Source organism: Corapipo altera, unplaced genomic scaffold (genome assembly GCF_003945725.1).
Source record: "Corapipo altera isolate COAL_440 unplaced genomic scaffold, ASM394572v1 76, whole genome shotgun sequence".
NCBI classification, from domain to species: domain Eukaryota; kingdom Metazoa; phylum Chordata; class Aves; order Passeriformes; family Pipridae; genus Corapipo; species Corapipo altera.
Genome location: NW_020884964.1, coordinates 1,048,613 through 1,075,086, shown reverse-complemented (window position 1 = coordinate 1,075,086; position 26,474 = coordinate 1,048,613). Strand labels below are relative to the sequence as shown.

The window sequence follows — 26,474 nt, the reverse complement described above, 5'->3', positions numbered from 1 at the left end:
AGGGCATACAGGCTCATGCCTCCAAGTCCATATCCAGTTTCTAGAGTGCTCCTGAGCTTTCCTCCTTCAGCAAGTGGAAAACAGAGCTGCAACGTCCACGCTGCATTTCAAAGCTGCTGCCTGTCACCATCTGTGTAAATGCACCATTTTTGCACACACGCAAGTTCACCTTCAAACACAAGTAGTAACATAAAAATCATCACTGAAAACTGCTGACAAACATGAAAAAACACCCTGAAATCAGGACAGTAAAGAGTTCCTTGTGGAGTGACTGTTTCCTACAGCAACTTTAGCATACTGCAAGCTCATAGTACAGGCATATTCCAAAAAGGTGTGTTTTTCTCATAGAGATCATAGATGTCCTGCAGAGTCCTGGTTTTCCTTCCATAATGATCAAGTTTACATCAAGCTGATGCCAGATGCTGTCAAATCAAGGCTTATTTTTTACACACCGCACTCTGCACTGTAAAAAAGAGCTAGTGATGGAGAGGACTTGGCAGGTGGTGGGAGGAAAGGAACCTGTTTCATGGTGACCTTCCAAAAGACTCCAGAAGCCAAAAGCATGTCCTTCAACAGGTTCTCCATGTTGAGCTTCCAAAAAATGGAGGTTCCCAAAAGTCACCTTCTAGGAGCTTTAGTACTGCAGTCTATTGAGCGAGTCGATGTAATGGAAAGTGGCTCCCAATGCCCAGCTTGTTTCAACATTGTTAATTTTCCGGGCAAGCTGGAAAAAAAAAAAAGGCAAAAAAGTTAAAACACAATTCTTTTGGAAAATCTGAAGCATGCAAGGTGAACACAGTGCTGAAGGTTATGACAACCAGATGGTGATACCATCGCGGGGAGAGTGCCGCTTCATCCACAATCACACAGCATGTGTTGTAGCAGGAAGGCAAATCAAGAACTGAACTACCAGCATGACGACTCCTGCCTTGGCACCCCCCTGCCCACTTTCCCCAGGAATCCATTTTGTGCATCACCTTAAAGGCCTGGCTCTTCGGGAAGCCCAGCTCTTGCAGGAGGAAGGTGATGTACGTGAGGTCCATGCAGAGAAAAGGGCTGCTTCCAGGGCTGATTTCCATGGTCTTACAAACTAAGGAGAAAAAAAACGGTGTCTGAATGCACACTGTGGGCTCAGGTGTAGCAACAGCCCAGCTTTGAAAAATCTCGAATCCATAAAGCACCTCTTGTCAGTTGAGCTGTGCAGTGATGGAACCTGTCACAATGGGGTTGAAATGACACACACACATTAGGAGAAGCACATAAGCTTTGGAAGGAATATCCAGACATTCTGTCTCTCCCTTAAGAGTGAGACAGAATTTCTTGTATCTCTCCAGGAAAAGAGCCTCCAACTTCTAATTCAAGGCTTCAAATACATAACCAACCTCAGTTGAGTTATCTTTCTTGAGCACCAGCACTCCAAATGTTGACAAAACCAAATTAAAAAAACCCAAAACAAAATAAAAGAAACGACAAAATCAAAATAAAGCCTTTCTCAGGAGGAATTACACAAATGGTAGTCCAAAAATCAGAATGGTAATTGTTCAGTCATACATAAAGTTTACCAAAAAACCCTATGACAGTTTGATCAAAGCCTGAGTTTGTGGTATTAAGAAAAGAAAGTTTACATTAGTAAATCTGTGTAGGCAGTTCTCTCCACAGCTCATGAAGTGAAAAGGTATGAACCGGTTTTCCCTCTTTTCTGATTAACAACCAAGCAAATGAACAACAAGAAAAATTAAACCAGATTAGAACATGTTATGCTAACAGGATAATAAAGCCACAATTATCTTGAAAGCATGATTTCAGAACACTTGTTAATTATCAAGTTATTATTTACTAGTAATTCTTGAAAAAGTTTTGAAATATATGTGTTATGTGTCTTATGTCAGCTGCAAAAGCAAAAGTTAATATAAAAATAGTTGAGATTTTCAGAAAAAAGCAGAAGTGTTGGTGAGATGCTATGTAGAGGTACTTAATACTTCCTTAAAAACATCAGGTTTCTTAGCATGTCACACATTTGCCACCTGGGAATGAATTTACACACAATAACTAGTAAGTGTTTGATTATATTTTACTCACCATATTTAGCTGCAATTTCGAAGTCACTGACAGTTAAGCTTCCTCCTTTTTCTTTATCTAAAAGATAAAACCCCAGTCTTTTACAGTCTTCGTATAAAGGCAACTGTAGATTCAAGTCATGAAAGTTGTTTCAAAATCAAATCTTGAGCCACTGAAATCAATGTCAAAATTCAGACTGGTTTTAAAGGTAAAAGAACCTTTAAAAGATTCTGACTATAGACTGAAAAGTCTTTGTTTATGAAGAACCTTAAGCCTCGTTTCCTATAGAAACAGCTTACAGACTCTCTCACCTGATCCCCATGTCTTTGCTGCTCTGCCAGTTGTGCCTGAACACAGTTAACACCTGTGACCAGATCTGACAGAGCACTGGTGCTCTGCAACACATTAAATCTGAAATTATTTGTAAAAAGAAACTGGCCAAGGAGGGGGGGTAGGTTTGTCCAAACTAACTTGAGATGTCATAATCTCCTTTCTACCACTGAACATGACAGCCTTCTGTACACCAGCATACCATGGAAAAGAGATGTGACACATTTTGAATACAAGTGGAAGTATCTGCAAATCTTCATTCCATCTAAAAAGGTCAGTGGAGCAAAACACACAGCCCAAATAATTTTTACTGCTTTACTGACTGAGGCATTTGTTTACCATTATGAAGGTTTTTCTATTTTGGATTGTAATCAGACAATAAAACCTCTTCTGAAACAGAAACAGTTTGTTTAAAAACTATTACCAAACGTTGCAGATCCTATTTCACAGCCCCAGTCCCTTCTCTATAGAAATTAATATCCAGTCAAGAACAATGCTTCAGTGCTGCACAGCAGTGTAACAACAGACTATATTCCATGACAGCTTAGCAAAGCATCATGATGTCTGCAAGTGTTACCATTTATTTAATAACTTGTCATTTAAAATGAAACAAAACCAGGAGCAGACATACCTATGAGACCAGCCTCTGCTGCACGGTCATAGTAGTAGGAGAAAGTGTAAAAATCCAAGTCTTTCACTTCCTCAGCTTTATGCACCTTTTTGTAGAGCATCTTTGCCACTTTATTAGAACAAGACTCATAAAGAGGCTCACCTAAAAGAAGGTAAAAAACCCCCCAGCATATTATATATATATATATATATATATACAGAGTTATATACACATACAATTTACTTAATATCTGCCAAGAAACAGGCTCCTTTTTGCAAAATAGCACTCCATAAGATCTTCACAGAGAGCTACTTCTTCTTCCAGAGGCAAACACCTACCATCCTCAGGTTGGGACTAAGTATGTGATAGATCAGAGATGGACAACATCATTTGAGACAGAAGAATTTTGTAAAGACCTGTTTGAGGATTGTTCAAGTCCATCTGCATTACTACTAACAGCTTTACTGACTGGACAGACACCTCATGGCACAACAGGAAAGAGCTGCATGATCTCTTTAACAGCATGGCAAGAGGAGCCAGACAGAAGAGTAAACAGAGTCTGGTATCTTTGCAAGAGGCTGAGAGTTTGACTTCTTCTGCTAATCGCAGCTGGCCTAGATAGGAAGAGTGATAAATCACTATACCTGCCTTCTGTCCTTTAATTTTGTACACTATCTCAGCATGTTGCCATTCAGATTTGAAGCCAGGTGGCAAACAAGGGCTAATCAACTCCTCCCCTTCTGCTGCAGAAGTAAAACAAAGCCACATTAAACAAAAACATGAAGAGTTAAATTCAGAACCCTCACCCCCAGCAAGGTACCTCCACGGTCCAGACAGGGCTTAGATGTCCCATGCCCGCCTCCCACCCAGGGCCGGCAAGAATCCAAGTCTCCTGGGATCTAGCAATGTCACCTCCTGCATTTGTCTCAAATGCACCCAGCCACAGTGACAGGAGTTCACATGCCATTCGGGAACCTTGAGCCCAGTGGGAAGGGGTCATACAACTCCTCCCCCTACCACCACCCTGCGCTCAGAGACAAGACTTGAGGACTGCCCATAACTTACAGGGTTTTCCCTCAACTCCGCCCAAAATGGCAAGCCTTGCTGACATCAGCCCAAGTCCCAGGTAACTGCAAAGGGATAAAAGCCTCTGTGAACAACAAACATCATTCCTCTGATACTCCACTGACAAGCTGGCTGGGACATGCCAGTCTCCTCTACACAGTCATAGCCAAGTGGCTCAAGTGAGCTCATGCACATAAGAGGAACAGTGGAACAGTGTGACAACCTGCTCTCAGATTACTCTCACCCAGAATGATAATCGCTCTCTGAAAAGCTCAGGCAATAGCTGACAGCTGTAATCTGGCTCTTGAAGAACTGGCAATGGTATTCCAAAGGCAGTCCAGCCACTAGCATACAGAACTGACTCCTTCTGAGCCCAAACATACCCCACAGCAAACACAGAAGCTGCTTGTCTCTGCCCAAAATACTGGGAGCAAGGGAAGACAACACGAGAAAGGAATGACAGAGACAAAGCACTATGAACTGACTCCAACCCTTATTCTCCATTCTCCATTTCTATTTGTATCCAGACCAAAATGCTGTATAAAAGAATTGCTGCTCAGTGGTGAAGAAGTAAAAGAGTTGGGAGTGAAGCTGAGCCTGGGAAGGAGGGAGAGGTGGAGGGAAGGTGTTTTTGATTTTATTCTTATTTCTCATTATCATACTGTTTAATTGGCAATAAATTAAATTAATTTCTCTAAGTCAAGTCTCTTTTGCCCATAACAGCAATTGATAAGTGACCTCCCTGTACTTATCTTGACCCATGAGGTTTTTGTCATATTTTCTTCCCTCTGTCCTATTAATGGAATGGGAGTGATAGAGTGGCTTGGTGGGCACATGGTGGGCAGCCAAGGTTAATCTACCACAATCATGTGGCTCAAGCGTCTCCACTTCTTCCCAGTACTCATTGGCAAGGACTCCAGTTCAGAAAAACACCTACATCTCATTGGCTTCACAGAAAGCTTTGATTTTTACAGTGTGCTCTCCTTCCCACAACTAACCTGTAGGAATACAGCTTGTAGGTGTGATTAAACATCTGAAATGAAGTTGTGTGGCCAGCTGGTGATGTCTGGAGAGTTTCCTGAAGGGAGAAAAAGACGTCACTGACAGGTTTCTGCCAGCCAGCAGCAAACATCAACAAAGTAATCTTCCAAAAGTTAGGAAAAACGTGAAACAATCCTAGCAGGATTTAGAGAGAAATTATGAATTCGCCAGTATTTCAAATTGACCGCTGATATGCAAGACAACCACAAAACCTGGATCTGGTAGTGTCTTCACATGACAGGGTCTACACTGGTTACATTTCTATTTGTATCCACACCAAAATGCTGTATAAAAGAATTCCATTAAAAGGAATCCTTATTCCAGCTCTTAACTACTTTTGTCAAGAGGTTACATCAACTGCCTCTTCACATGATCCCTACTACAGAAAACTGTGAGCAAACTAATACAAAAGCCAGGTACACATTAACTTCCTACTTGAGTGGAATTAATCTGTGAACTTGCACAAGCCAGAGGAAAAGCACATCGCTGTGCTTGCCAAGGAACAGAGTGAGGACCAGTCTGTAGTCTGAAAAAATGAAAGGATAATTACCTAACACATTTTGCAACATGTTCCCCAAGTGCACTGGCACTAGCACATTTGTGGGGAGCAAAGCTCAGGCCACAATGCTGTTCATGCTGCTCATATCTTAACACAATCTCTATGTCCAGAATTTCCACATCCCAGACCCTTCACATCCCTTGTCATTCTGCTGTAACAATGCATGTCTTGATTATCCCAGGCTGGACACAGCATCCCATCCCTCTGCTTTTGTGCAGCTTTACTAGGAATGCTCTCTCTGCTCAGGCCATGGCCTTACAACTCTACATTCACAGGGCTTCCAGCTCACAGAACATCTACAAAAATGCCACACCAGGAAGCTCAAATGACATCAGAGTATATTTTTTACTGCAGAACAGCAGTTGCTCCTTAGAAAGCATTCATTTGCAACTGAGTGAACTCAGGAAAATCGAAAACCAGGATCAAGGCGGCATCTTACTGTGTTCCTAAAACCCACTGTAGGCCAAATGTTGGACTTGAATTCATTAACAGCACTGCATTTTGAGTTCTTCATTATAAGCTGCACAAACTGAGAGTCAAGGATTAAGACACTCAGGTGAACGTGGTATTTTCAAGATAAAGCAGCCCTGGCAGACTCGCCACATGCACCACCAATCCAGAGCGGGACTATGAGGATGGACAAAGAGTTGTGAATGCCTCTGTGACTGACTATAACAAGGCAGATGTGACAAGTGATTTGGGTTTTTCTGTCACAAGTGTGGCTTCATGTCACACTAACAAACTCTTGCTCTGTTTCCAAGGGAAAGAAATCCAAGCAGTTACTGATTTCTGCACCAGCATTTCCCAACAAGTGTGCATGTTCACATTACCTCAGCACGTGGAAGGAAGGTGATCTGTGTTGATCCACCACCCAAATCCAGCATCCCTACACTTCTCTTCTGGGGATCATCTAGCCTACCTGAAATGTGTGACAGAACAGAGAAATCCAAGGTGGGCATTGTGAGAAACTGGGTAGGAACAAAACTAGAAGTACAGTGGTAAAGAAAGGGAATAATCTAACTCCATCTGTCAGCTTACAGACAGCACTAAATTATACTGTTACCTACTGGGCACTGATTTTGGCTTTATCAGACCTGAAAATCTTAAAGTGACAAGAGTTTCTCTTATTTCTCTGGTGGCTGTTCGTGTCCTAATTACAGCAGCTTTGGTTACTGCATTCCTAAACATTTTTCAGTGGACGCAAGGACCGTTTTACAAACTCTACTCTGGTAACCACTTTGTAACACAGAGGAATGTGGTTTTCTTGGCCACCTCTCCCTGATCCCTTAGCAGCATTTTGCAGTTTCCTATGGCCAAAAGGATGACATACTGAAAAGAGCTGGCCTAATAGACTCAGCTCTCTTGGAATTCTTCCTGCTGCCAGCCAAGACCTCTCCTCTCATTTAATTCTAGTTCTTCTCAGTTAGATCCCTCAAATGCACCTTCTTGACAGGGACAGTTTGTGCCAAGTACCTCAGCATGCCTTATGATAGCTGATGTTTGAAGATCACTAATCTTTCTGATATTTCCTGTGGGCATAAAAGGCTTCAGAGCACATTGCTCCACACACTGTGTGTGCTGAACAGAGCACTTGGATGGCAGACTGCATTACATATTGTCAGAGAGGTCTTTAGCTTAGTTTTTTCTCTACTCTTCAGCTATCCTTTTCTCATCCAGCAGTGTAAACACTTGTGGCATTTCTACATTATAAATCTGTAAGGAAGTAGCATAGCATTTTCTTTTACTCTGTGCAGCTGCCAAGCACATCTAGAAAGTTCACATTAAAAATGTAGCCAGAGTCACAGCAGACTCAGAAAGGAATAAAATGCCCTGGTACCCTACAGGGAATTGAGAGAAAAGTTACATTAAACATCTAGGGAAAAAGATTAAACTCCTCACTCTGTCAAGTAAAAGGCCAAAATCCTAATGACTTAAATAGGCCAGGCCAAAAATAACTGCTGACTTATTCTCAGATTCTTCTTTCTCCCATTCCATCCCAATGAATGAGCAAATCCCACGCAGGGGCAGAGAACAGCATGACTTTCACAGCATCACATCGTATCTTTATGCACATGCTCATGTACACATACCTGTTAAAAAGTTTATTGTGATCCAGGCTGAAATACCTAATGAGGAAAAGATTCAGAAGATGCACTGTTAAATCGTAGCATTTCATTTTAACTCACAGCAGTAACAAGTAAATTACATTTCCAGAACTGTCAATGGCTGTCCAAAACCAAGGTAAGATGCCTCGAACAAAGAGAATTACCTTCTCTATCAGAGTTTATGTGATATTTGGGAGAGAAGCCCCATGTATGAAATGCCTGTAGAACTCTGTATTTCACAGGCCAAAAAGTTAGGCAATAAATTACAAAGGCTTCAGTCCTTAGTTAAAAGACAACAAGATGACTGAGACTCACATTGCTTGTCTTCTAGGAAAACATCCACTTGTAGAATTTTGTTTGATATCAGGCACTCAACTTTCCTTTTGAATACTAAGAATTTTTATCTTTCAGTGTTCTAATTTTTCCTGTTTTCCTCTAAGCAATTTTGTGAGCTATGCTGTTTCTGTCCTCTTTTTGTTTTATAAACCGTTCTCCATAAATTAGGTGAATTAGTGGGCCTTATGTTAACAAATTCAAATATTTATTCATGTGGTTAAAACTCAAAGCATTCTAGGGAGCATGGTCCATTTCAACCCTTGGCTGAACCAAGGCTGTCACCGTTATTAATGATTTTAAAACAAAACAAAAAGAAGAATTACAATGTCTTTTTTCCATTAAGTAGCAAAAAAAGAAACTCATAAACAGCTTCACCTATTTTAAAGTTTGGTTTCTAAGCAGAATTAAAACACATTTCAACACTCACTTACTTAGAATTTAGATGTTCTGTCCTCAGCATTTTTTGATGAACATCGACTTACTTCAGCATGTTTTCTTCTCTATATACTTTTATCAGACTGAACTCACAGTTCCACTCATTAGATCAGTTATAATTAACATTATGACCAAATACTTCCAGAAAGCTCTGATAAGCACTGTCAAGAGCACAGTGTGCAAACCTAGTTGTTGAAGACCATCTCAACAAGCAGATATACAGAAACTTTTCTAGAAATGCTGACTGCACAGTGCCTTCCTGGTGATTCTACAGGAACTGCCCAACACTCAGAGCTTTCAAGATCAGGACAGAGTTCAGGACTTCAAATTGGAAAACGTAGCACAAGATCTCTTTGGCAGGCGCTGCCTGTGGTAGCATAAAAACTCTGTCAAACCCCCTGCTTGTGGGTTCCCATTACAGTGAGTAGAGGACTTGTCACAGTGCAGCAGGAATCTCCACGACTGCAGAAGGAGTCTCCACAAGACAACCCACCTTCATCGGTTCCATTCATTATTGACACGCAGTCGTCCCTCACAAAGAAGGGAGAGGCCTGAAAAATCTCCTTCACCTGTAGTTCAAATAAAAGCTACATTCAGAGAAATATTTTTTCAGCTGGAAACCAAGTTTTTTAAAATTCCAGTTTTACACTACTGCTCCTCTTCTTGGGCTAAATCCTCCTGACTGCTGCTCATGACTTTGTTTGAAGTTCAAGAGGCCAACAAGCATCATCTTTACATGTGGGCTCTGCAGTTTGGTGCAGAGACAGGATATGGATGTGTGGGTTTTCAAGGATGAAGGCTGCTCAAAAGTGCCATTAGCAAGGAATACAATGGGTAGGAAAGGGACTCCAGTTTACTTTGCTGCAACTGGTGACCCACAGGGTACTATACATGCATGTAAAAGGCAGGAGATGGACAGCCTAGCTTTCAGGAATGTCTCAGGGAACTGCATTTCCAACAAGAGCATATTGGCTGATAATGATCCTCTATACCCTTTCCTACATGAGGCAGCAGAGCTCTAGCTTTGCAGGGTCCTCTAAAGTTTCAGCTGAAATTCAGTGTGGAAAAGTATTGGCCAGGCTGCAGGCAGCAGAGACTTTGATTTCAACCACCCCCCATTTCTTCCTTCCAATTATTGCTTAGAAAAAGAGTACACTCAGTGCACAGTTAATAAAATTTTCCTGCAGCTCAAAGGTCTAGAACACGTTTTGTTTATTTTTGTAATATTTTAAAATGTTAAATGTATTTTACATGCCTAAAAATACAATTTACATTGTTTTCAATCAATATAAAGGAGCGACCTTGCAGCAGCAGGTTGACAATGTGGCCAATCAAACAGTAGAGAGCTTTTCTCAAAACAGCACCATCCCTGTCAAACCCACCCCTAAACATGACCAGTAAGAACAGGTCTGTAGTTACTGTTAGCAGGATGTCACGGCATTTGTTACGTTATCTGTCATCTCCTGGTTTACTTGGAGCTGCCATCATTCCTCTGTGCTTGCAACTCACACAACTTCTCCCCCAAGTGCATTTGAGATCAGGTGGCTCTGCACTGTTTTCAGGGTTAAACAATGGGAACTGACTCATGTGCACAAAAAAATATGCACATTACACAGAACTGATCAGAGTTTGCTATAAAATTTCTGGCAAGCAAACGGAAAACCAAGAAATAGTACCTTATCCAGCAACTTTTGAGCTTTCTCTCCTGGCAGCAACCGTAGGCCAGCTGTGGCTTTCAGGACCAGAGGAGTGAACTTCCACAGCTCCATAGGAACTTCCTTCTTTGCCACCTCCAGGAGCTCTTCTATGCCCTGGGCACTCTGTGAGCAAAAAAAGAACAAGAAAAGGCATCTTAAAAACTCTTTTGAAAGGGCAAAAGGGTGATCAGAGACTCAATTCACTGTAGATGTGAAACAGACACAAATTAAAAGCACAAGGGGCCAGGAGAAGGTGTAGGACTCACTGTCTCCTACAGCGTTAAGTCTTAGTGGATATAACAGATATTATCAAGCTACAGGTCAAACCTGAAAGAGTCCCTTTTTCCAACAGTGACATAGAACTCTCTGTCACTGAATGTTTTGGCTACAGAGGGCTCAAAAGGCAGTATGACCAATTCTTGGAAAACAAAGGCTTTTGCAGCCAGTAAAACGCTACAAGCTGGGTGTAAGTCTGGCTCAGGGAGTGCCTAAATTCCTGTGAGCTTGAAGGTAAGGGAGACAGAAGAGAAATCACTTAAATTACCTTTTCGACATCATCAGCATATGCAGATAGACCTGGTTTCAGTGCTTTAAACGTCTCATGGGTTAATTTGGGAGTTTCTGTTCAAAAGCAGTATTCCAAAATAAGTAACGGTACAAATAATTTCACATACACAAAAAGAAAATCATTTAACAAATTACATTACTATGTGCTAATGGAAGTCAGTTGAAGCCTCTGTCTAATGAACTATCAACAGCCACCTGACCTCTAAATACAGCCCTTGCTATGGAATTAGATCCTGAGAAAACCATTTTTAAAGTCATGACTGGTTTTCAGGTGCTGGTGTCCACTATATTCTTTACGCATATCAGACAATGGGTTCAAGTTGTCTTTGAGGCCTTACACCCATCATGTGCAGCTTTTCAAACTGCACCTGTAACAAAGGCTCCAAATTTCAGCATGCTCTGTTCTGACTAAACTTGGTTCCAGCAAACACGAGTGGAAGCTTTTACATTTTTTTTCAACAACAGCAGAGGGAGCCAGACTTAAACATATTGCAAACTTGCAGCCCTACATGCACTTGAAATCAAGACAACACGTGCCTGACACATTGTCATAGTCCTCCTGTAGCCAACTACACTCTATAAAGTTTGCTGCAATACATTCTGAAATTATGTTTAAAGAAAAGCAGACAAGGAAGCAGCGAAGACTTGAGAATACACTAAAAGGAAATCAGTGGACTGTTGTTTAACACCTTTGTTGGCTAAGCCTTACAACAGCCCATCATGCAAACCTACCTTGCTCCCCAGAGGTCAATCACACCATACACCACACTGCTAACCCTGAAAACCTTCAGGTCACTTACTAACAGCACTCACACAAGTTTTTTGATCTTTAGGACTTTTACAAATAGGAGCTGACGACACGTAAACAAATGAAGCTTAGTACTCCAGAGGAAAACTGGAGATTTTTTTGTACACTTCTGTCTCACTTCTGAGTAGTTTCTGTCCAGATGTAATACACAGCAATTTTAATCGAACAATTTGCAATTTTTGTTTTGTTTCACAGTTTAAATCCAACACTCAAGCCAAGGATGCACTAAACCAGACACTGCAGAGAGAAGCAGCTCACTAGCAGGAACTGGAGACAGCCAACAACCTCATGGTGAAAATTTGGAAAAATAAGGCAGTTTGAATTTATAATCTTCTCTTCCACCAGTGTGATGAAAAATTGCCCTTCTTCAAGCCACCACTCTAAAAGTACAGGTGCTATTTAGTTCACATTCTGACATTACAGCATTTTCTTCTTGTTGAATGTTTCATAATTTCACCCAAGCATATATGCCTGAATCATAACATAGATGACTCTCTAGAAAGAGCTGAAGCATGTTTGTTCAAGTAATCTCTACAAAAGAGTCATCAATAATCTGCTCCATAAGGTTATGGAAGACTTAATCTATCATGCAATGAGCAGTACATACCTCTTGGCTGCTGTGTAAACTTAAATATATGGATGCGAGTTCCTGTGCTTCCTGCATCAAACATAATTCCATAAAAGACCGGGAGATCTGTGGTCACTGCCTGATGGTTCAGTTTATCTCCCCTGCTTTCAGCAATTCCTTCTGTTGCTCCCATGAGCGGTTTGGAATCCAAGTGCCATTTTATGTATGCAACATAAATAGCTATGCATGCCAAAATCCCAAAAGCAAAGAACCGCTTTGACATCTTCATGGCTTCCATCTATCAGATGTTTTGTGTCTTCCCTTTATCACAGAGAACAGGTGGTTCCCACATCACTCCTACATCCAACAGAAGAGAAAAAGTCTGTTTTATTTTCTAAACCCGATTAACAGATCTAAGAGTATGATGCCTACAACATTGAACACTCCCAATTGTTCCAAAGGAACACATCCTCCTTCAGCATGTCATTGAGATCTACAGTTAACTTTGAGGCATGGAGCAGCATAAATCTTCCTTTCCCCCATTGCTACAGAGGCCTTAGAGGTAGAGAAAGGAGAGTTCAGAGAAACTAAATACAGTAACTGAGGTGGGAAGGGACCTCAAGGTCTCTCATCCAATCTCCTGCTCACAGAATGGGCAGCTATAGGGCTCCTCCATGTTATCCAACTCATCTTGAAGAAATCTGAGGACGAAGATCCCACAGCTCCACTGGCACTTATCTTTGTTAGTTCCTGGATGGTGAAACAGATCTCAGAAGACTGGACAAGGACAATTTTTTATAAGGCAAGAGGGAGTTGAGTGTTCCTCTCTCCCATGTCCAATACCAGGAAAGAAACCACAGCAAAGCACAATGCAAAAAATCTACAAGCACTCACATGACACCATCCAGATGATTAAAAAACAGTCAGTGATTATGGGGAGCAAAACTACATATTATTTTTCCTTTTTTTGTTAAGGAGTAATGAAGAGAGAACAAACCAAACAACGAAAGTTGAGTTAAACAAGGTTTTAACACACGTGTAATCTGTTGGTGATATGAATTCAGGAGGCGTACAGAAGATGTGAAGGGGAGGAATTTAAAATCAAGGTGATTACAAGCATATTGCCAAAAGTGGGTAAGACAAAATTTCATAAAAATGGAGAAAAGCTAAACCACAGGCACAAATACACATGAAGAACAGATCAGTGTGAGGGAAGGGGAACTGTAGGCTGTCATGACACAGAAATCAGGAAGATGGCATTGCAAAAAAAACAAAACAAAACCAACAACAAAATCTTTCTGGCTTCTACATGCAGGTGGCAATCGCTGCACGTCTAGGGGATGATCACTCCAATCCTTCTGCTGCCAGAAAGGCCTCAACTGCAGCTACACGAGAGCTAAATGTCACAGGGAGGAGGAATGCCGCAGGGGTTTTGTGTCTTCGAGGACACACAATCCGCACCGCAGGAAAGGGGAGACTGGAAGGATGAAGGGGAGGCCTGAAGGCGCAACAGTCTGGAAGCACTACCACCCTACCGCCGTCTGCCTGAAGAGAACTGGGATTGTCTTTTCCCTGCCTTTGTCAGGGGACGCCGAGATTTTCTGCAAGGGAAAATCTTCCCGCCTGCGCCGCCGAGGATCGGGAGGGCGCGGCCCGCGGTGCGCCCGGGCCCGCGGTGCCCGCGGGGCGCCCCCCGCTCACACACCTCCCGCCTCCCTCGCTCTCTCTCTCCCTCCCTCCCTCATTCCCTCCCTCCCTCACTCCCTCACGCACCCGCTCACGCCGCCCCCGCCGGCCCCGCCATGGCGCCGCCACTGCCCGGCCTGCGGGCGGCCCCGCTCCCAGCGCGCAGACGCGGGGTGGGCCCCGCGCTCCGTGAGGGGGGGCCGGTTTCGCAGCGGGGGGGGACCCCCAGGGATGGGTGCTCCCGGAAAATGTGGTTAAAGGAGGAGCAAAGGCCGCAAAATCAGAACGGTATGAGGAACAGTGCTGAAAAATGTGGAATATTTCAAAATTACCGTAAGTCAGGGTGTTATTTGATGTTCGAGCTTTGTGTATTAGCAAGGAATGAGACTTAATCAGTGGAACAGACAGCAACAAACAGGCTCTAAGGATGATAAACATCCAGACACGAGCTCTAAAGCATGATGTAAATCAAGAAGCTGTTGTATGTCAGTAGAACAGGTGGTAGTTAGCATCCCTCAGTCAAGGACACCCTGGAGCTAACAAGTAAATGAAGATGTTGATGTATATATTGTCAACTCGGCAAAAGACTCGAGGTCCATGTATCCTATAGCTGAACTATCTTCATTATAGTACTAAAAGTCATGCCTACAGGTGAGAAAGGTCCTCCCCCAGCAAAGACCCTTCCCCTGAGCATGTGTAGAAGTTAGATGGGATTACATAATTTGTATGATAATTACTAATCAATACTAATAGAGGAGCTGTACTTGAGAGGCTACTAACACTAAATTTCTGTGTATAAAGAATGGCGTGGAAAGTCTGGAAGGGTGTCCTTGATTTGTGGAATACCATCGAGCATCCAAACTTGCACAGCTATGAGATAAATAAGCAGTGTCTCTCTTGAGTTTGGTTGAGTTTGGTCTCTCTGATTATTGGTTTGTTGCACACTGGGTAAGGAATCCAGTTTTTGTGGACAAGAGGAGCAGGCCCCAGGCTGAGGGGAGGTGGGGCAGGGCAGGGCTTGTGTGAGCAGCAGGAGAGGCCCCATGGCCCAGGGATAATGCCACCAGGAGATGGCTGGCAGGGCTGCCAGGCACCCTCTGGGCCCTGGTGAGAGCCTGCCAGGAGCTCTTGACCTACAAGTTTGGTCCAGCTCTGATGTGGGAAGTGTGGGTAGATGTGAGCAAAGGAGGCTCCACGCCTTTCCCCATACGTCGTGTTCCTTTAACAGTTTTTATGCTTGAGTAACTTCCTTAATGGCTCTTCTGCCATCTAGATAATTTTGTCTTTCACCAGCTAAAATTATTCCTGCAGCAGCAGCTTTCTGCTCCAGCCCCATCTGGAAGAGTGTGTAGAGGCAGTTTGTGAGTGAGACCCTACAACTACATGAAAGGTGGTTGTGGTGAGGTGTGGTTTGGCCTCTTATCCCAGGCAACAGGTCATCATCATCATCATCATCATGGCTAGGCTTCGTGAATGAAGATTTGGGAAGGGCTCTACCCACGTTTGTTGCAAGCGCGTTGGTGGCTAAAAAGGCCAATACAAGATAGGCATGTCTGGAACAGATGATAGGACAAGGGGAAATGGCCTCAAGTGGCACCAGGTGAGGTTCAGCTTGGATTAGGAAAAGTGTCTTCACTGAAGGAGTGATAAATCATTGGAAAAGCTCTTCCAGGGAAGTGGTGAAGTAACCATCTCTGGAAGTATTCAAAAAATGAGCAGACCTGGCCCTTCGTGATATGGTTTAGTGGTCATGGTGGTATTCAGTCAAAGGTTGGACTTGATGATCTTGTAGGTCTTTTCCAACCTTAATGATTCTATGTGTGAGAGCACTACAGCAAATGCAAGGCATGAAGAGATGGAGACTGATTTGGAAATCAGATGCAGAGCAGAAATCTAAGCCATGATGCTCTTGGTTGTGTGCAAGAGGCTCACACCCTCCCAGCAAGTCCCACCATTGCCCCCGCAGCTCCATGTGTGTGCAGGTGTCTGTGATGAAAGACCCCGCTGGGGAAATAAGTGCAGAGTCTCCCAGGGTGTTATTTATTCCAGCAAATGACTCCCTCATAGCAGTGTTTGGAAAGTAAATGAATTTTGTGGGTTTTTTTTCCCAGCCCTGTGAGTAGCAAGAATTGAGGAATTTCAAATGATGGTTACTGTTCAAAACAAACTCCCTGTTTTACCCAGGTAAATGAAACTGATCTTTCCTACTATTTTTCTAACTTGTTTTAATGTTGTATAATTATTTTTTAAAGGAATCGTGCTGTTAATGGGAGAATCTTGCAAAGAAAGATTAAGATGTAAAGAATTAAAGTTTTTTAAGATTTGCATCTCCTCTACATTGTGATTGCAACAGACTGTGTGTTTAGTTTCTATCATGGTTTGTAAGCAAGACCCTGACAGTGTGGTTTTACCACAAAAACCTGTTTGCCAGCAGTTTGAGGAAAAAACCAAACAGCTGAGAATGCTCTGGTAATTCCTGTAGGTGATAACCCCAAAATCACACCGCTGGGACTATGGCGATAGTCCCAAAATGTGGCAGCATTCCTGTCGGTCACAGCATCTCAAGAGCTGCAAACCCAACAAGGAGAAGATAGACAGGAGAACCTCTGGAAAGATACAGCCTGACTGCTGGGTAAATACCCTTTATCCCTGGGGCTGAGGGGAGGATGACCCTCGAAGCTGGGTTTCTAGTCTTGGTGGATCTGCAGCATGGCATCACCTTGTTCTGACCCAAAATATGAGATGCTGACAGATTAAAATTTTATGGTTTTTATAGGTGTTGCTGTGCCAGCTGTAGCTCAGTAATAACTAGTGTCAGTGTGAAGGTACAATCAATGCAAATAAGCTGGTTTCCAGTTAGCTTTGATCTGAGTGATCCCTTTTTGATAAAACAACAGAAAAATGGGAATAGGGAGTAAAGATACTACAGGTTTTGGGCCATGGAGCTACTCAGGTCTGGAGCTGTCCTGTAAAGACCAGGGAGCCCCATCTCAAATCCTGTGGTTGTCACTGGGATTTTGGGCTGCTGTGAAAACTCCCACCTAGGAGCAAGTTTCCGGAAACTCAGAACAGGACTTGAGTTGGTTACATTTAGAAATAGACTTGTCACAAGCTCAAGCTTGTCTGAGCTCCTTACTAGGGAGGGCCTGCTACATGAATAACCTGTTTCTTCTTTCAGGTTGCAAGAAAATAGGAATACTTCTGAAGGGTTACTGGGGTTAAAGGACTACTTGCATTTTTTCTTCAAGGCAAAAGATTTAGGTGATGTCAGTATTGTTTTCCTTAGCAATGTAATGTTTTTCAAGCCCAAATTAAAGATGCTTCTGCCACCGATTGCTAAGTCAGCAAAACAAGGTGGTCTTTTCCCTTTTCACTAGGGAAGACGGAAGATGTCAGGAAGTGAGGCCCTTGTGGAAAAGCAGGTCAGGCCAGCAGAGAGCAGTATATTGTCAAGAACAGCATTTCCCCAGGGTCAGGGCAAAATAGTACAGTATTTATTTCTCTCAGTTGAAATATCTTGCATATATGTTCATAAACAGTCCTGCAGTTAGGACTAGAGATTACAAAGAAATGGGAATGTAATGCTGGGTTGGTTTTTTTTTTTTCCTTTTTCGTGTTCATGGGAACAGTTCTCCAGCTGGGGACCTGGGATGGACTGTAGGTGGTTTAAAAAGTTTTAGATTTGTTTCTGAGACTTTGTCACACGCAGTACTGTGTTCATTCTTAGAATTAAGCCATATGGTCTGAGATTTGTAACAAATTTTCAATTATGATGTCTATCTGTTATACATATTATTTATATGTGCACATTTAGATTCATACCTTGGTGTACTATATATATCATACATGAGCTAGAATGCAGGTCATTGGAAACCAGTTTGGGAACCATTTGGGAAATTATCTCTGTCACTCCAGTGTTATAAGAACAATTGTGTTGGATATATGAATGAGAATTAATAAACAGGCATCAAATACAAATTGCACAAATAGGAGAATCTGTATAACTAAAAGGCTATTTCACCAATTCAGTCATGACTATTATGAACAGTAACAAGATTATGTTGTAGATAGAAGTACAAGGTCATTATTTTTGGCACAGTGTGCCCACAAACTGCACGTAATCGGCATGTTGTTTTGTGCAGGCCAGGTAGTAACATATGCTAAATGACACTGACTGGTCCATCTCCTCCCATCCTCAGAGGCACGTGGGTGTTCAATCAGCTGACATGTACCCAGCAGTAGAGTTTGGGCTGCTGTATGTGGACCCGACTGCACATGTGCAGTGTGGAAAACCTGCCCTCTGAGAGCTGCACAGTTAATTAAAGCTCCTTATGCAGGGCGTATTTGCCTTGGTGCTCCTACCCCTGCCCTGCCTGGGGACTGGTTCTTCCAGGCAGCAGCGCAAGTTTGTGAAATTCAGAGGGGTGAGGAATCTGTTCCCAGCTTGTGGCTGGTGCCACTGAAGCTGGCTCACAGGTGCTCACACACCAGCCTTCCAGCTGCTGCTGCTCTGCGTTTCAGTTCCCGGCTGTGTCCTGGGTCCCAAGCGCTCCCCAGCCACTTAACTAGTAATGCTGTTGATAATGCTGCATGTTTAAGGTACAAAGAGCACCTCAGGTAACTCCCTGAGATATTTCATTGGACGATTCTGGAGTTCCTCTGCTAACAGCAGAATAGGAAGCCAGAAGTCCTGTTCCACGGCAGACTGAGTTGGGATTGTCTGAAGAAGAAAAATATTTGGAAATACTAAGGAAAAGTAACAGCAATTATAGCTTAAATTTCCATCCAAGATCCATTTGCTCCCTTTGTCTCAAAGACCAAATTATATTAGTGCTGACCTTTAGCAGAAAAGTGTGATGGTCATTGAACCCTGAACATTAAATTTGTTTCCTTGTTGCAAATCACGCTCCTGTAGTGTTTGCTGTGGTGATCTCCAGATCCTCTCCATATCCCTGAGCAGGATAGCTAGATCTGCAGTCCTGCCCCTTTTCTGAAACCCCACATGGCACCTGCTGCTCTCTGATGCCCTCCACTGTGGTTCTTCATCATTCCTTCCCAAAATTTCTAGCAAGGCAGGACTTGGCATGTACTGTGGCTTCTCTAGAGCTGCATCTGTGCCTAGTGCAGAGGGCCATGGTCAAGCATACTAGGGTGATACTGAGCTGTCATTTCCTTTCCTATGGAGGAAGCATAAATAAAATATTTCTCCATCTCCCCTCTGGATACTCACCAGTTTTTGACAAACTCATAGAAATTAAACACCTTTGACATTTATGTTTCTGGCTATTTTGGCCAGTAGTAACTGAGTTCAGTAATTTTGGAGGGGCAGTTCTGTGCTTGTATCATAGAGGATGTCTCCCAGGGGGTGTCACTGGTGTTTTTCTTAGTGGCTGGACAAACCAGAAAAACTGAGCAGGTCTCTGCTGGTTCCTCACTGCTGCTCACAAGCCTCGTGCAGAAATTAACTGTAACTTTGGAAATGCTGCCTCAGCGTGGTCTTTTTGGTGCCCTACAGGCTGAAGTTCTTCACAAATTTATCATGACCTACATAATTGACCTATATTATGTGTCTGTTTGTTAAATAGATTACACTAATTAGAAACATGAATGGGGATGGCTTAGCAGTTATTTATTTATACTGAGGTGTGTGCCTGTTGTCTGAAATGATGTATGGGAGGATCACTGCCAGACTTTCCCCCTCTGCCTCTTCCATATTTGGCATGTACCATGGATTATTGGAATAAAACATGAATTGTTTCTGCTTTCAGAAAAAAGAAGTAAAATTGTTTTTGTTACTCTTCTTCAGGGGGATATATCCACCAGCATGTCTGTATGCAAGAAAATTAAGCATGGGGGAGAAAACAGCAAAATTTGCAAGCCCTTGATTTGTAGGGCAGTGAGTAGGGGCTGAGCGTGCTTTGCACTTTGGTCACTTTATTGAGACCTTTCTGGCTGAGAAAGAGCATTACTACACCTTGCTGATGTTTGAGTGTTCTATAATGAGAGGTTTTATTTCTCCTTGCACTTTTGCCCCACTTGCAGACTGTTGGAACTATTTGAAATCCCGGATGCCGGTGAAATGTGGTGAGTTTAATGGAACTGCACCTGCTTCCAGCAAGTAAGAGTTTTGCTTTTAATGTTTTAAACTGACGTCCAAAGCCTAGTTGATTTGCCTCTAGGGGCAGATTTGGATCAAAGCTTTAAAACAGATGTCCCCTGCTACAGACCCCCTCAGTTGCATTAACAATGCTGTCGGGTGGTTTCCACTGCTGTGTCCTCATTCGTATAGAAGGGTGTGTAGAGCGTAATCTAATTAAGGAGAATTCGCCAGATTTTTTTTCATGTCTGCTATCATTGTGTTGTTAACTTCTCCAAATTCATTAGAAGTGTATCCATCTGTGGGCTGTCACATAGCACTGTGTTGAATATTATCCGTAATTCTTCCAAGAAGCTCGTTTTGGAGAAAAAAATAGGTGGGGAGGATAAGTAAAGTGAAAACAAATTGCTACCGTTTTTAACTGTTCACAATTTCAGAAATTGTTCCTTGTGTGTCATGTTAGGGATGCATTTCCAGGCAGTCAAAAATACATATTTTACCAGTAGGTTTGTGGGCAGAATGTTTATTCAAATATGTATATTTTTTGTTTGGTAAAGTGGTTGTCAAGTGGCAGAGGTTTGTCTGGTGGAATAGACAGCCCATGCCTTTAACAGGCTTTTGCCATAATCTTGGAATCAATTGTGAATATTCTGAGGGAGAAGAAAGTAATTTCTCACGTTATCATTCTGCTTCCTCTGTAGAAGATTGATCCCAGCCTTTTTTATAGGGCTTTTAAAAGGTATTACTGTCTGATGTATGACATTAAGGTTCAAAAAACCAGCTTTTGGTAAAAATGCTCTGATTTAAAAAAACCTTTTTGAGCATGGTATTTGAAACCTAGGATGAATTAGCTTCAAACTGACCTCTTGAGGTTCCCATGCTCAAACCAGGGCCAAATTTGAAGTTTGATTGTCCAGCTGAGTGTTTAGTATCTCGAAGGATGGAGGCTCCTGGGGCCCTGTCCCAGGACTGAAGGTTAAACGTGTTGCATGATACCTAATAGGAAGTTACTGCGTTCCAATTTGTGTCTACCACTTCTCGTGCTGTCACTGGGATCTCTGGAAAAAGCCAGTCTCCATCTTCTCTTCTTCAGGTAGCTGCAGATAGCAATAAGTTCTCCTTTTTGCCTCTCTGTCTCCAAGTTGAACAAAAAAGTGTTGAATGGAGAGGTAGGGACTGTTCCCTCTCCTGCTGACTCTCCTTTTGCTAACTCAGCCCAGGGCATGGTTGGCCTTCTTTCCTGCAAGAGGATGCTGCTGATCCTAGTCAGTTTGGCCCCCAGGGCCTTTTCCATGGAGCTGTCCTGGGGCAGGACTTACCATGTGCCTTTGCTAGACCCTGTCAGCCCACCTCCTCAGCCTGTCCAGGCCCCTCTGGAAAGCAGCACTGCCCTCCAGCTTGAGCCAGGGTACATTGCATCCTGTCTTTAGGTCGTTAGGACGATCTAGATAGTATCCACCCCTGAAAGATGCTCTTAATATTCAGCTGCTAGTTAGACTGTGACTACAGACAGTAGTTGTGCGATTTCGGCAACAATTTGCCTCTTCACATGATTACTTGTTTCCACACTGTTTATCTTCATGATGAATTTTCTGTGTGAGTCTTATGATATTTTCAATGACTATGATATAAAGCATCTCAGAAGCAATTTAAAGTTATTACAAAGAACAGAAAACTTTCAGTGTCTGTCTTTTCTTAATACTGATAATATTCTTTTGCTTGATATCTGTAGAAATGGAAATAGGGAAATACAGCTGGCTGCCAAGCCCCTGCTATGGTATAACTCAAGATGTCCACTTATAAAATTAAATATGGCCTGAAGAGTTACTAGCACCTGTTTCTTCATTGTACAAAAATGTGACTGGAAAGGTGATGTTTTAACAGGTTAAAATATTTTGGTCGCATATCTCTGAATTTACAAAAGCTATTTTTTGTTTCAGCTAACAAACTGAAAAATTCATCAGTTGTAGAACAGTAGTTGAAATGCCCTAAAGAGACCTATTTCTGAAATTTTCTTAGTATTGTCTTTAGTGAATAATTGGTCCATAATTTCCAGGCAGTCTGTATGTTGGGTCTCAGTGCAGAAAGCAGTTGCAAGGAAGCTTGCCCAGAGGAGTAGGCAAGTGTCCTGTGTGCAACCACAGAGCTGGTCTGAAGAGGGCTACTCAGCCCTGGAGAGATAATGAGAGCTTGGCTTACAGCAAAATTTGCGAGAACAGGGAGGAATCAGCATTTACACAAAATTTGTAATCAAAGCCAGGCATTGGAGAAAGTGGGGTGAGAAACAAGGTAACAGCCTTCATCCTTGCTTATGTGGGCTTGAGGGCTGAGTCTTCAGGATCAAAGAGCAGATAAGACCCAAAGCTTCACCTTTGCTTGTGAAGTTGTGTTCCTCTGACTAATCTGGGAAGCTGAGATAGTGAGGACCAGAACCACTGCTGGTCAGTGACTGGGAAGGGGAAGGAGCAGTGGCTACGTGGCCTAATGAGAATGCAAGAGCTGGGACAATAAAGGGAGAAGCCTTGGAGCTGTGTCCTGCTGACCTGGCTGCACCAGACTGCTCCTGCCCCTCAAGTCCTTCTGTCTCGCCCATCAGAGCTACCAGAGAAGCAAAGCATAGGAAAACTGAAGACTTTCCCAGAGCCAGTAGAGGTTGCTTGTGTTAGAGACCATGGAGCCAGAGCAGGAGATTGGCAGAAGTCTGCTCAATAAACATACCCACTGACCTTCTGCAGTCAGCAGGGGGAGCCCTCCTTGAGGGCAGTTCAGCTGTTTGAAGAGCACAGCATCCCAGAGGGATGGGGGAATCAGGTGCTGTATTTTCCCTTGTGTTCCTAGAGTAAAGAGAAAGAAAGAAAGGAGTTGACCTGGCACCAGCCGTTTGCCCCCCTCCCATGAAAACCACGTCACCTCTGGCTTGTTCTCATGAATAACGGGAGTTTGAATTTACCAAGTGAAGTGATCAGCCCCTCCAGCCTGCTATTCATTTCTCCAATTAACAATCAGTTGCCTGAAAAATGGGCCAATCTGTTTCTTGGGGAGCTGCATAGAAAAATCCACAAGGCAAGCCAATTAGCATACCAGTCCTCACCGTCTAGGGAATTTAATTTAGTTATTTGGTTGATCTAAGTACTGATATTTTGTTGTTTTGTTATGGAGCATATAATGTTTGTTAAATGGCTGAAATCCCCCGAGGCCCATATGCTGCTGATAGTCTCTGCGTCCTCCTGAGCCGGCAGAGGCAATAAGGCAAAACTGTTTTGTCCCGCACATGGCCCCTGTATTTTCCTGGCACAGCACGGCAGCTGGACGCAGGCAGAACAAACCTTCGCCACCCAGGGTGGGCGGGATAGCTTCCCTCCAAAATAGTTGCACACTTGAGCAAGCCCATTGTCTGTCCAGAAAGCATTTCAACCGCCTCTTACCAGGCAGCCGCCACTACAAAAAGTACGCAGAGCCAGTGTTTGGACAACCTGTCTGCACAGTGTATTGTGCAGGGGCAATTAGTTTGCAAATTGCCCATTTGCACATCCACGCATGAATTAGTTACATTGCTCCCACAGGATCTGTTTTTCTTATAGTTACTGTTAAGGAAGGCCCATGAATAAAAAAGGTAATTTGGACAAATACCTTTCTCCCCACAAGCAGGAAGTTTGAGCCTCTTCCTTGAAGAGACCAGGCGATGGATGTAGTCCCTAGGAGGAAGAGTGGTTCCCCAGGATATTGGCTCCGTGTGTTTCTAATTCTCTGGGTTGATGCTAGTGTAATGGTGGCATGAGTTGTGAAAGAAAATATATGACAGCTGTCGTCTTGTACTGCCATTCCTGGTGCACATGCTCTGTGCTTGGAGATGTGACCCCAATCCTGTAACTGAACTGCTCTTTCATTTCTGGAGAAATCTCATGTTGGGATTCTAGCAGCCAAAGAAATGCCAGAGCCTGACTGATTTAATGACATTAGTTTTATTCTGGTCTGAATTTGCTGGAGCTGGTGGAGAGTCATGTTGGAAGGAAAACAGTCTAACTGAATGGACAGTCCTTCTCAGCATTCACACCACCTTTAGTTCTCCAGTTCAAAAACCCAAACTGCAGATCACTGCTGCCTAGTCAGCAGAAGGAGAATATAGATTAGGTGTGCCATGGTTGAGGAGCTGTGTCACCACCAAGTGAAGAAGCTACGGGAAGAAGTGAACGGGCTTCAGAGTATTCAGGCAAATGAGCAAGAGAGGGACTGATTATTTTCAGAGATGCTACAGTCTCAAGACTTTTGAGATTCTTGAACCTCTGTTGTAATGGAGAAGCAGGTGGACTCAGAACCGTGCAGGGTAATTAGTCAAAGGACTGTTGCTCAACGGTCTATTTAAGATGAAGACTGGAAGTGGGTCACTACAGGTACCAGGAGGAAGATTCCTCCTTCTCAAAATTTGACAGGTATGAGTGGTACCTTCTACAACAGGTATGAGGCTCTGAAACTAGAGGGCCAGACAACTGAGTAGGTGGGCAAAAGTACTTCTGGGATAGTGGGGCCTCCTAAAACAACACCACCTGTACCCCACATCAAGATCTCCTCTGCTAAGGGGAAAAGAAGGATAGTTATACTAGGAGATTCCCTTCTAAGGGGAATGGAGGGCCCAACATGCAGACTACACCCAACTCACAGGGAAGTCTGCTGTCTCCCCGGGGCTCAGATAAGGGACATTACTGAAAAATCTCCTGTCTGGTAAAGCCCTTGGACTACTACTCACTATTGGTTGTTCAAACTGGCAGCGACAAAATAACAAAGAGAAGTCTGAGGGCAATCAAAAAAGACTTCAGGGCTCTGGGACAATTGGTAGAGGAATCAGGAGCACAGGTAGTGATTTCCTTAGTTCTTCTGGTAATGAGGAAGAGGATCAATAGGAATAGGCAGATCCACCAGATTAATGAGTGGCTCCGAGGTTGGTGTAATTGGGAAAAATTTTGGGGTTTTGACCATGGGATGATCTACTCAACACCTGGCCTACTGACACCTGACAGGATGCACCTATCTCAGAGGGGAAAAGAGTTCTAGAACAGGAGCTAGCAGGGCTCACTGACAGAGCTTTAAACTAGCTTGGAAGGGGGGAAGGTACAAAACCAGGCTTGCCAATGATGAGGATGGGATGGCATGCCAAAACTCGAGAAAACCAGCACTAATGGGATCACTCAGTCTGCCTCAAGAGGTTTTGACTATAATGTACCACACCTGAAATGTTTCTACACCAATTCCCGCAGCATGAGAAACAAACAAGAGGAGCTCCAAGCCTTGGCCCAGTCCCAGAGATTTGACATCACTGGCATAAGTGAAACCTGGTGGGATGAGTCCTGTGACTGGAGTGCCCTGTTGGATGGTTATAGGCTCTTCAGAAGGGACAAGCAGGGCACAAGAAGTAGAGGGGTGGCACTATATGTAATAGAAGGCTTAGAATGTGTGGAGCTCACAGTTGGCAGTGGCACAGTTGAGAGACTCTGGGTGAGAACCAAGAGGCAAACAACTGTTGTCATGGGAGTCTGCTATAGACTTCCCAGCCAGGATGATGATGCCTACAATTATTCTTTGAGGAACTAAGGGACACTTAGTCAACTGCCCTTGTCCTTATGAGGGACTTCAATTTGCCAGAATTAACTGGGACCACCACAGAGCTGGTACAACCTGGGCCAGAAGATTCCTAGAAAACTCAGATGACAACTTCATGGAACAGGTCCTAAGGGAGCCAACTTGGAAAGGTGCCCTCCTTGATCTGCTGCTTGTCAACAGAGGGGATCTCTTGAGCAAAGTGGAAATTGGTGGCTGCCTTGGCCACAGTGACCACAAAGTGATCAAGTTTAAAATCTCTGCCAAGAGGAGGGAAAGTGCCAGCAAAACCTCAACTCCAGATATGAGGAGAACATAATTCAGGCTACTCAGGGAATTAGTAAGTAAGGTCCCCTGGAAAAATGTTTCTGCAGATGCTAGGTCCCTCAGTGCTGGTCACTTTTTAAACATCACCTCCTTAGGGCACAGGAACAGGCAATTCCCAAATGTCAGAAGTCAAGCAGGCGAGGCAGAAGGCCAGCTTGGCTTGAGCAGGGATCTTCTCTTGGAAATAAAGCAAAAAAGGAAGGCGTATGCCCGGTGGAAGCAAGGTCAAGTGACATGAGAGGAATATGGAGATGCTGCTTGTCACTGTAGGGAGAAAGATCGTGCAGCCAAAGCTCAACTGGAGTTGAAGCTGGCCAGAAAAATGTAGGGAACAACAAAGGAGTTTTTTCAAATATATTAAGGGCAAGAGGCAGTATAGAAATATCGTCAGCCTGTTACAGGATGGGGATGGTCACCTCACAAACAGGGACAGAGACAAGGCAGAGGTGTTTAACACTTTCTTTACCTCTATCTTCAACACAGATGACAGAACAAGGGAGTCTCAGTGCTCTGAGCTGCAGGACCATGACTGCAATAACGATCAACTCCCAGTCAACCATGAAATTGTGTGGGATCTGCTGCTCCAGCTGGAT

At 43.3% G+C, this 26,474-nt stretch overlaps 1 protein-coding gene and 1 long non-coding RNA gene across 4 annotated transcripts; one reads left to right on the top strand and one right to left on the bottom strand.

Moving 5' to 3' along the window:
• Positions 1-6: 6 nt before the first annotated feature.
• Positions 7-14,010, bottom strand: ENTPD6 (ectonucleoside triphosphate diphosphohydrolase 6 (putative)). Of its 3 annotated transcripts, none has more exons than XM_027664625.1 (14): positions 13,953-14,010; positions 12,219-12,536; positions 10,781-10,857; positions 10,216-10,359; positions 9,033-9,108; positions 7,754-7,789; positions 6,494-6,582; positions 5,062-5,141; positions 4,064-4,128; positions 3,643-3,741; positions 3,020-3,160; positions 2,080-2,136; positions 978-1,090; positions 7-724 (listed from the first exon to the last, which is right to left on the bottom strand). In XM_027664625.1, exons 2-14 carry the CDS (start codon positions 12,475-12,477, stop codon positions 635-637), a joined length of 1,326 nt encoding a protein of 441 aa, XP_027520426.1. In that variant the 5' UTR covers positions 12,478-12,536; positions 13,953-14,010; the 3' UTR covers positions 7-634. The 3 variants fall into 3 exon arrangements, with proteins under 3 accessions (XP_027520426.1, XP_027520427.1, XP_027520428.1); XM_027664626.1 differs by lacking the exon at positions 13,953-14,010 and adding an exon at positions 12,797-13,087; XM_027664627.1 differs by lacking the exons at positions 7-724; positions 978-1,090 and adding an exon at positions 1,097-1,213.
• A 27-nt stretch (positions 14,011-14,037) lies between these two features.
• On the top strand, positions 14,038-22,081 carry LOC113957300. Its single transcript, XR_003531116.1, has 3 exons — positions 14,038-14,153; positions 16,348-16,497; positions 21,994-22,081. It is a non-coding gene; the product is annotated as an uncharacterized LOC113957300 (long non-coding RNA).
• The last annotated feature ends 4,393 nt before the right edge of the window (positions 22,082-26,474 follow it).